The sequence below is a fragment of the Ochlerotatus camptorhynchus genome, unplaced genomic scaffold (genome assembly GCF_037179485.1).
Source record: "Ochlerotatus camptorhynchus isolate MF236.1 unplaced genomic scaffold, CSIRO-AGI_Acam_v1.1 ptg000403l, whole genome shotgun sequence".
NCBI lineage: Eukaryota > Metazoa > Arthropoda > Insecta > Diptera > Culicidae > Ochlerotatus > Ochlerotatus camptorhynchus.
Window position 1 is genome coordinate 98405 of NW_027040889.1, and position 10734 is coordinate 109138.

At 46.9% G+C, this 10734-nt stretch overlaps 1 protein-coding gene across 1 annotated transcript; it reads left to right on the plus strand.

Annotated features, from left to right (window-relative positions):
- The first annotated feature begins 3862 nt into the window (after positions 1 to 3862).
- On the plus strand, positions 3863 to 9232 carry LOC135710810 (uncharacterized). Its single transcript, XM_065233498.1, has one exon. The coding sequence runs from the start codon at positions 3863 to 3865 to the stop codon at positions 9230 to 9232; it is 5370 nt and encodes a 1789-aa protein (XP_065089570.1).
- The last annotated feature ends 1502 nt before the right edge of the window (positions 9233 to 10734 follow it).

The window sequence follows — 10734 nt, forward strand, 5'->3', positions numbered from 1 at the left end:
ATTATAAAGTAAATGACTATTATGATTTAATTTGACATGTGGAAGTTTTTGCTCAGGATACTTGATTAGGTGAGTGATTTAAGAGGTTATAATATTCGTTTATTGGTATTAAATGAACAACTTTAAAAACGAAAGGTTAACATATGAAACAAAACGATTAGATGGTCGGAGTGAGCAAAACCAGGTAAGTACGGAAAGTACTTAATTCAGATATCCCAAAACTCATCCGAAAAGAACCCCTAGAAAGCTAATTGAGCCATGCGTTTTGCATTGGGCCGATATCGATTCTGTGTGGTTTCACCAGTTTCAGAGAAAAGTCTGTCTGACGGAAAATTTGTTATCATTTTTGATAAATAGTCTCGAGCAATGTGGTATACATGGGGGTATTCACTACGGATTTTCCAGACTCCAGGTACAGTTTTTTGAAACGGGGATCAAGGGGCGTTGCAATAGCAAACGTATCCACCAGCTCAACGTGGTTGAACCTCTCGTCAAACTGCAGTGCACTACTGCACTATTTAAATCGAATAAGCGAGAGCAAGAGGGAAACAGATTAGTGGGAAAACAGACCGTCCGTTCATCCATGTGTGCTAGATATTGAAAGACAATCAAACGTCAGAAAGGTCTATAATCATCTCAGTCGCCCAAAACTTTCTCTTTCTCGTTCTTGCCTACTGAACTGTCACACTGGTTGTTTAGCAGAATCCATGTTCAAGGCAAGTGATATGCAAAGGTAAAGGCAAAAAACATCAATATTAAATTGCAAAAAATTGACTAAAAATGATCGATCCAGTCGATTTTTTCGTGTTTGTGATCGATTCAAAAAATCGATTAATCGTACCAAAATAATCGATCTTTTGTATTTTGATCCAAGATCGCCCATTGCTAGGGTGAATCCTAAGCTGCCTGTATGGGCTATTAGTATTTTTTCCATCGTCCTATTGTCATAGTCTTCTTTGTCCAAAATCACTACTGCATTACCTTTGTTCGTTTCTGTATAGAATACCGGCTATGTTTTTAGTTCTTTGAGACTTTGAATTTCCTCTTTTTCGGTTTTACTAAGTGAATGTCCGTTTCCGTTTTGTATTGTTTCTGAAATAATATTCTTGGCAGTCTCGTGTAGTTGAATATGAAGTGTGTAAGTGTTTGCAGTCTTCATGTCAACGATGGCCTCTTTCACGTCAGGTTTTGCTAATATTTCTGAATCACCTTGTTCGGCTGGTAGCAGATGATCATCACATGCTGGAATACCAGATCAGCATCGGTCGATGGTTGTTCCCTCAATTTTTGCAATCAAGTACCTCCATATAAGTAACGATAAAAGATTTTTCACAGATGGGTCAACCATAAATGCTTCCAATGGATTTGGTGCATTTAATCAATTTCATAGCGCCTCCTAAAGGGTGTCCACGATGAAATTGCCACACTAATTGCTCTAACTTTTTAACCGTTGGGTAGAATTTAATGAAAATTTGGGTGGATTTAGTTCATAGTGCATTATTTACATCCTGCAAGTTTTAAAGTCCTGTGATCAAAACTCGCGGAAATGGAGTCGAAAGAACAGCTCGTGCGTGATAAAATCTTGCGCATTCATCACGAGAACAAGGATCTCTCGCATCGTTCCATCGCTAAAACGTTGGGAATCGCGAATTCCACGGTGTCGCGAGTGATTAAGCGGTTCGAGGAACGGTTGACCACCGATCGGAAGCCCAGAAGTGAAGGAAAAAGTATTCCGTACAACACCAAAAATCACAACAGCGTAGTTGGGGCCTTCAACCGAAATCCGAACGCCTCCGTTAGGGATGTGGCTAAGAAGCTGCACCTAAGCCGAAGTTTTGTCCAGAAGGCCAAAACTAAGGCTGGGCTTCGAACGTTCAAGGTACAAAAGGCCCCTAATCGCGACGAGAAGCAGAACAAGTCCGCCAAAACCCGTGCCAGGAAGTTGTACCTCAACATGCTGACGAAAGTTGAATGCTGCATCATGGACGACGAAACATATGTGAAGGCCGACTTCAAACAGATCCCCGGCAACCTGTTTTTCACGGCCAAGGATAAGTTCAGCGTTCCGGAGCATGTCCGCACTCAGAAGATGTCCAAATTTGCGAAGAAATTCCTGGTTTGGCAAGCCATCTGCACGTGCGGGAAGCGGAGTGCACCTTTCGTGACCCAGGACACGATGAACGGACAGGTGTACATAAAAGAGTGCCTCCAGAAGCGGCTGCTTCCTCTCCTGAAGGCCCACAACGTCCCAACAATCTTCTTGCCGGATTTGGCCTCATGCCACTACTCCAAGGACGTGCTGAAGTGGTATGCGGACAATAAGGTCAATTTCGTGCCGAAAATGTTCAACCCTCCCAACACTCCGGAGCTCCGCCCCATCGAGAAGTACTGGGCGATTATGAAGCGGCACCTTCTTAAACGACCTAAGGTAGTGAAGACAGTCGAGGAACTGAAGAAAGTATGGGTTTACATGCAAAAAACGGTTGATTCACAGGTTGTGCAGAATCTTATGGCCGGGGTTAAGGCCAAGGTGCGGGCATTTGCGTATGGACTGTAAATAAAATACGAGTAAAATGGTAAAATGAAGTTTAATAGTTATTTCTTAATCCCTGAAAATTTGATGGCAATCGGATGAAAACTCGAATTTTGCGAATCAATTTTGTGTGTGGCAATTTCATCGTGGACACCCTTTATAAACTGCAGAAACCATGCTACGTATAGGTTGCGGAACTCGCAGCTATATTTTACGCAGTAGAGCGAATTGCCTCACTATCTTCTGACCATTATTTCATTTTTAGCTCATTGGAGGCTATTCGTGCAATGAGGTTGTTAGAGCACCACCCTAACAAGAAAATACTCGTGCTGATTTAGCATATAATTGAATTTCCGTCCTCTGTATCACACTACACATTCGATCATTATATGTATACAGCAACACAGTTAGATAAGCTTATCACTGCTTTCGGCTATCGAAGCAGTGATCGATCGGAAAGGCCTTTTGCCAATCCGTTTTCACATATTGATTCTCCCAGCAGAGATCAGATCTCTGTGCTGGACCGACAGATCAGTCGAAATATACACATCAATCCAAACGTACCTATATACACGTCGTCCGCTTCTATCTTACGATAACCGGGAGAGTGAAATAAATCTTGATTCGTGTCGTTTTTGAACCGCGCGTTTTTTTCCTATTGCTAACGGAAAGAAGTAGTGTTCGATTGCCACCGATTCTCGCGCCTTTGTCGACCCCGCTTAATCATTTTATGGTCCTTCGAACCGGATGTGCGCGATTTAATACGGACAATCGCGGACAGTTTTTAGTGAACTATTCTCGCTGTCGGTAAAGGTGAAAATTTGCCTATCGTGTGGCTCTCGAACCCTTCGCCGCGTGTGAAGTGTGGAGAACATTGTTTGTGACCTGTAATAAGAAACGAATAGTGTGCGCAAAGTGAACTGTCGTTTCTGATTAATTGCGCTGAAAATCATTCCGGCTGCAAGTGATAGAAAAGAATTTCTTCGAACATTGTGGAACCTCGTGGCATAAGGCAAGGCTTGGCTTGGGTCTGCATTGTCCTGAGTGGACAAAGGAACCTAATCTTTTGATCGTCGGACAAGGTCATCGGTAGTATTAATTACTATAAGCACGTGAGTACTGCATGCAAATAGGCATTGAGAAAACGTAAGATAAATTTGAGCTTTCTGCGAAGTTAAGAGTGATTCAATCAATTGATCGATTTTGCTACACTCGATCGAACGTCACTGCTGCTTTCATCCAAGCTTAGTGTAGGTTGCGTTGTGGGCTCTGGTAGTGAGAGATTCGCATTTTTGAACATCTTTTGGGCTTGGCTGGTCGCTGTGGAAGATGGCACCGGGATTGAGGACACTTTGTCACCAAGAGCGGTTCTATTTGGACACGTTGGCCAACGCAAAGCAATTTGTTTCTGGTTACGACGCAGAGCAACACAGAGGGCATCTAGCAGGATGGAAGCAACGGATTGATGGCTTGGATGAGAAATTTCATGCCAATCGCCTGGCCATTGAATTATCGTTCGACGATGAAGATGAAGATGAGCAGGAAGAAGATGAAGTTAAGGTTGCAGAAAAGGAAGCGGAGAAGGCTGCCGCTCAAGAAAGCAATCGGCTTATTCGGCAGAAATTCGAACTTGATTACGTTTTGGTCTACAGCTTCTTGGCTAACGAAATTAAAATGCATGCATCGTGTTCCCAACCTAACCTCAACCAACATCCACCTATTCAGTCGCGGGTCAATCTGCCTAATGTGAAACTGCCAAGTTTTGATGGCACCATTTCGGAATGGATCACTTTTCGCGATTCATTCAAATCGCTTATCGACTCCAATGCTGATTTGTCGCATTTCGATAAATTTTCCTACCTTATGGCGTCTCTGACGAAAGACGCGAGGAAGGTGATCGAAGCTATAGAGCTTACAGCTGCCAATTATCCTGTCGCCTGGCAGCTGCTTGAAAATAGGTTTGAGAATAAGAAGCTTATCTTCAAGACATACATGGACGCTCTATTTTCGATTGAGCCCATGAAACGGGAATCGTATGAATCGTTGACGCGGTTGGTCGACGAGTTCGAGCGAAACCTAAAGATGATTGACAAAATGGGATTCTTAACGGAGAACTGGAGTGTACTTCTGGCTCACATGGTCTGCTGTCGTCTCGATCCCTCAACCCTCAAGCAGTGGGAGTCATTCTATCGTTCAACAGAAGTTCCAGAATACCACGATCTTATGGCCTTTTTGCGTGGTCATTTATCCGTTCTCCAGTCGTTGCCGTCGCCCAAATCGTATTCGTCGGATTCTCACAAACCGGAGCAGCATCGGCCGCTGAAATCAAAGGCCGTCTACGCCGTCACCAGTTCAGCGACCAGCTCGTGTCCGTTTTGCTCGAAGTCCGCCCACTCTCCATTCAAATGCGAATTCTTCCAAGGGTTGTCAGTTAAGCAACGCTTCGATCTTGTGAAGAAAAAGAACTTGTGCATTAATTGTTTATCGCCGGAGCACATGGTTCGCAAATGTTCATCTGGTACATGCCGAGTAGACAAGTGTCACCAAAGGCATCACACTATGCTCCATCAAGCATCGATTGATCATCCATCTACTCCTACTAACCCAAACGCTCCACGTTCATTTCCTGTCCAGCCGGGAAATCCTCCGAATCAGTCCTTCTCGCAAACTCACTCGCCATCGTCGTCGTCATCGTCTGGATCCCAACAGCCCTCTGCCACTAGCCTTGTGTCCACCAACGTCGTCGGAGCTCCTTCTGTTCCTGCTACTGTGCTGCTGCAGACGGCAATCATCAAGGTGTTCGCTTCGAATGGACAATCCCAGTGGGCCAGAGCCCTGTTAGATCCAGCGTCGCAGTTGAACCTGATCACCGAGAACATCGTCCAAAGGCTGAAGTTGCGCCGCTACCACTGTCATCAGGAGATTGGGGGTGTAGGCAACTCTGTAATCGTTTCGTCCTACGCTGTTCACGTTCAGATGGCGTCTCACTGTACGGACTTCAAGGCTGTTCAATCGTTTCACATCTTGAAAAATATCACCCAAGATCTTCCTACTAGAACTCTTGATACCTCTACATTGCAACTTCCACCAAACGTTGTCCTAGCAGACCCGAAGTTCTTTGTGCCGAGCTCTATCGATATACTCCTCGGCATGGAACTATACTACGACTTGCTGCTAGATGGATTCGCGAAGCTGGGTCCTGAAAAGCCGATCCTCCAAAACACCGTCTTCGGTTGGGTAGCGTCAGGCAAAATAGGTTCCGGACAGTGCGACTCAACTCCAAAGGTAGCCCACGTATGCAGTGACCAGTCTCTCGATTCACTAATCACTCGTTTCTGGGAAGTCGAGTCATGTTGGTCAGCAAGTACCCAGTCTGCGGAGGAAGTCGCATGTGAAGAACATTTTGTCGCAAACACATATCGGGATGATTCGGGACGGTTCGTAGTCACCCTTCCCAAGCATACATCTATTCTGTCCCAACTCGGAGATTCCAAGCAGATTGCCACTAGAAGATTTCTCGCCTTAGAACGTCGTCTCGATGCAAATCCTCCGCTGAAGCAAGCCTACACTAACTTTATCGATGAGTATCTTCAGCTGGGTCACATGCGAGAAGTCAACGATTCCACATGTTCACCTGCTGTCCCGTCCTATTACCTACCACATCACGGAGTAGAGAAAGCGGACAGCACAACCACAAAACTACGCGTCGTATTCGACGGCTCCTGTCGGACGGACAGTGGAGTTTCGCTGAACCAGGCACTGATGGTTGGATCAGTTGTCCAGGATGACCTCTTAGCCATACACCTTCGCTTTCGTATGAATCGTATTGCCCTGATTGCAGATATCGAAAAGATGTACCGTCAGCTTCTCATTCATCTTTTGGACTACCCACTCCAGCGTATTCTCTGGCGCAGATCGTTATCAGAACTGATACGCACCTACGAACTCATGACAGTCACCTATGGTACTGCGTCAGCCCCGTTTTTGGCTACTCGATGCCTAAAAGAGCTGTCTAAACAAGGTGCTGAAGATTTTCCACTGGCGTCGCTAACGTTGGCAAAAGATTTTTATGTGGACGATATGCTGACAGGTGTCTACGACGAAGAAGAAGGAGAAGAACTCTGCAAGCAATTACTGGCGCTTCTGAAGTCCGCCGGTTTCAGCCTTCGCAAGTGGGCATCAAATTCAACTGAAGTCCTCTCGAAAATTCCCATTGAACTGCGTGACGAACGATCAGTGTTAGCCCTGGATTCACCCTCTACTTCGATCAAAACTCTCGGAATCCAATGGCAGCCCTCCTCGGACACGTACAGCTACGCAGTTCCCGAATGGTCAACTCAAATTGTAATTACTCGGCGTGTCGTAGCCTCTGATCTTGCCAAACTGTTTCTTCCTCTTGGATTGCTTGGTCCTGTCGTAGTTCTGGCCAAAATCTTCGTACAATCACTTTGGCAGACTACTACTTCGTGGGACGAACCACTGACACCCAAGCAACAGCAATATTGGCGGGAATGGCGCGACAGCCTAATCGTCTTGCCACTGATATCCATCCCACGATGGGCCGCGTTCGCACGAGATCCTGTCCTCGTCGAGTTACACGGATTCTGCGACGCATCTGAACGCGCATACGGTGCCTGCGTCTACTTGCGGACCGTATCTATCGACGGAAGCATCTCCGTCAGACTACTGTGTGCTAAATCGAGAGTGACACCTAGCGGAAAGTCGAAGAACTCGGTTCTGATCACACTGCCGTTGCTAGAGCTCTCATCGGCACTTCTTTTGGCTCATCTGTACGACAAGGTCAGCTTGAGCATAAGCCTAAAGACAAAGCCCTTCTTCTGGACAGACTCCATGATAGTGCTTTGCCAGATTCGTTCACCACCTGCTCGATGGAAGAAGTTCATCGCCAATCGTGTGTCGGAGATCCAGCGTCTTACCGCTGGAGGTATCTGGTCACATGTTCCCGGTTCCGAGAATCCAGCGGACATTATTTCACGTGGTATGAGCCTTGCGGACCTGAGAAATACACCTGCCTGGTGGATTGGACCTCAGTGGCTGAATCAACCATCTCGCTTCTGGCCACCGATCAATCAACCAATTCCTGACAATCTACCAAACATCGCCCAAGCGGAACGTCCGATATCGCTGCCGGTACAAGCAGTACCACCCAACGAACTGTTTGAACTTCGTTCTTCATTTCCTCGTCTGGTGCGGCTAGTCACCTATCTACGCCGTTTCCAACACAACGTTTCGTACCAGAACCGCAACAACCGAAAAACTGGACATCTCACCACGTTCGAGCTGAATGACACTACTCAGTTTCTCGTTCAGATCGCTCAGCAAGAATCATTTGCCCGAGAGTTGTCTGAAATCAGCACCAGTGGACATGTTAGCTCTCGCTCCGAGCTCAAAAACCTTTCACCAATTCTGATCAACGGGATCCTGCGTGTGGGTGGACGTCTGCGGCATGCAGCCATTTCGGAAGACAGAAAACACCCAATGATCCTGCCCGCTCGTCACACGCTCACAGAACGAATATTGGTCCACTACCACGAAAAACATCTCCACGCAGGGCCGCAACTGCTCGTCGCCTGTGTTCGAGAAAAGTTTTGGCCACTTCGTATCCGTAACCTGGCACGGAAGGTGGTGCATTCCTGTGTGAATTGCTACCGCTGCAAGCCCAACAACCTCGAGCAGTTAATGGGTGATCTCCCACCTGAGCGAGTCACGCCAACGCTGCCATTCCTCAACACTGGAGTTGACCTGTGCGGACCGTTCCAGTACCGCAAGTCACCGCGAGCATCAGCGGCCAAATGCTACGTAGCTATTTTCGTGTGCCTTGTCACAAAAGCTACCCACGTAGAGCTCGTCTACGACCTTAGCACGGCCGCGTTCCTGGCTGCACTTCATCGATTTACCGCTCGTAGAGGGACGCCGAAGCTCATCGAATGCGATAACGCCAAGAATTTCAAGGGAGCAGCGAAAGAATTGGCAAAACTACGAAGGCAATTCTACGACCAACAACACCAAGCAGCAGTGATCAACCACTGTGCAGACGACGGCATTGCGTTCAAATTCATCCCGCCCCGCAGCCCGAACTTTGGTGGCTTGTGGGAGGCGGCAGTTAAATCCTTCAAGAAGCACTTGCGGGCCACCATCGGAAATTCTGTGCTCTCCCAGGATGAATTCATTACTCTGCTGGCTCGTATCGAAGCTTGCCTAAATTCCAGACCGTTAACTCCACTCTCTGCTGATCCTAACGATCTGGAAGTCCTTACTCCGGGTCACTTTTTAATACATCGACCACTTACCTCATTTCCTGAACCCGACCTGTCCGAGATCCCAAAAAACCGCCTCGACCGTTGGCAGGAGAACAACGAACTTCTCCGACGCATTTGGAAGCGTTGGAGCACCGATTATCTCTCTGGCCTACACCCACGTACGAAATGGACTCAACAGCGGGACAACATCGACGTCGGCACTCTAGTGCTGCTCAAGGAGAACAACCTTCCACCCCTGAAGTGGAAGTACGGCCGAATCACCCGTGTCTACCGTGGCGAGGATAACAACATCCGTGTAGTCGTTGTGCGGACGGCCGACGGGGAGTACACACGGTCCATCTCCAAGATATGCGTCCTGCCGATACGCCAACCCACAACGGACGTCGCTAGTCCGGCCAACCCAAACTCAGAGCAATGAGTCTTCTATCGCATCGCTACGGCGTTGCGCAACGGGAGGCCTGCGGGCCTCCAACCCTGTAAGTTAATATTTAATTGAATTTACAAAAAACTTAAGAATTTTTCATCCTCCGACATGTCCTGGTTCATCGATGGCTACTCAATCCGAGTATGCCCAACACTGAAGACTACCGAGCTACAACCCTGTAAAGCTACCTGCAACCCGAAGAAGAACTGTCGTGTGAGGAATCCCGTGACGTCATCCGAGCCGAGCTGGAATATGATTAGTCGTGGGAGGAAAACAGCTGATCATCAAAACAACAACAACCAGATGAGAAGTAGCAGACCAAACAAACACGAGGATACCCAATCGTTTACCAGTACCGACGACCGAAGCGAACCGAAGCAGCCGATGATATCGTGTTCCTTGGTTGAAAGGCGACACTTTCAACGGGGGCCGGCATATGTTAGAGCACCACCCTAACAAGAAAATACTCGTGCTGATTTAGCATATAATTGAATTTCCGTCCTCTGTATCACACTACACATTCGATCATTATATGTATACAGCAACACAGTTAGATAAGCTTATCACTGCTTTCGGCTATCGAAGCAGTGATCGATCGGAAAGGCCTTTTGCCAATCCGTTTTCACATATTGATTCTCCCAGCAGAGATCAGATCTCTGTGCTGGACCGACAGATCAGTCGAAATATACACATCAATCCAAACGTACCTATATACACGTCGTCCGCTTCTATCTTACGATAACCGGGAGAGTGAAATAAATCTTGATTCGTGTCGTTTTTGAACCGCGCGTTTTTTTCCTATTGCTAACGGAAAGAAGTAGTGTTCGATTGCCACCGATTCTCGCGCCTTTGTCGACCCCGCTTAATCAAGGTCGATAAAGCACTCCTCGTATTTCCTGCCTGAAATACGATCTAAACTGAGTGCTTTATCTAACTGCTCCTATACTATCACCTTAGCTTGGGTCCCATCTCATTGTTCAAGTCCGGGTAATGAGAAAGCGGACTCGTTGGCTAAGGTGGGTGCTATAGAAGGCGATATTTTGAGCGACAAATCGCCTTCAACAAATTTTTCTCCATTGCTCGTCAGCAAGTCCTCATCAGTTGGCAACAAAAATGGAATGATGGTGAATTGGGAAGATGGTTACATTCTATTCTCCCACAGGTGTCGGTTATGTCCAATAACTGCTCGTTAGACTCGCACTTCTATCGAATTGGGCTCTCAGGCAGCAATTTATGTGCGTGTGGCAGTGGTTATCACGATATCGAGCATGTTGTTTGGTCGTGTACCCTACACCGTGTTGCCAGATCTGAGTTATCCACATCCCTCAGGGCCCGAGGAAAACAACCCGCGATACCCGTTAGAGATGTCTTGGCGAGCCGGGATTTCAACTATTTGAATATAATTTATGTGTTTTTAAAACGGATAGATCTGACGATTTAGTAGTTAGTGTCATCTTGTGTTCTCCCAAGTTGTTAGCTGCCCATCGGTGTACCCC

Bases quoted from the DNA above. Each gene is read 5' to 3' on its own strand.
- LOC135710810 (XM_065233498.1), top strand. From the start codon at position 3,863: ATGGCACCGGGATTGAGGACACTTTGTCACCAAGAGCGGTTCTATTTG.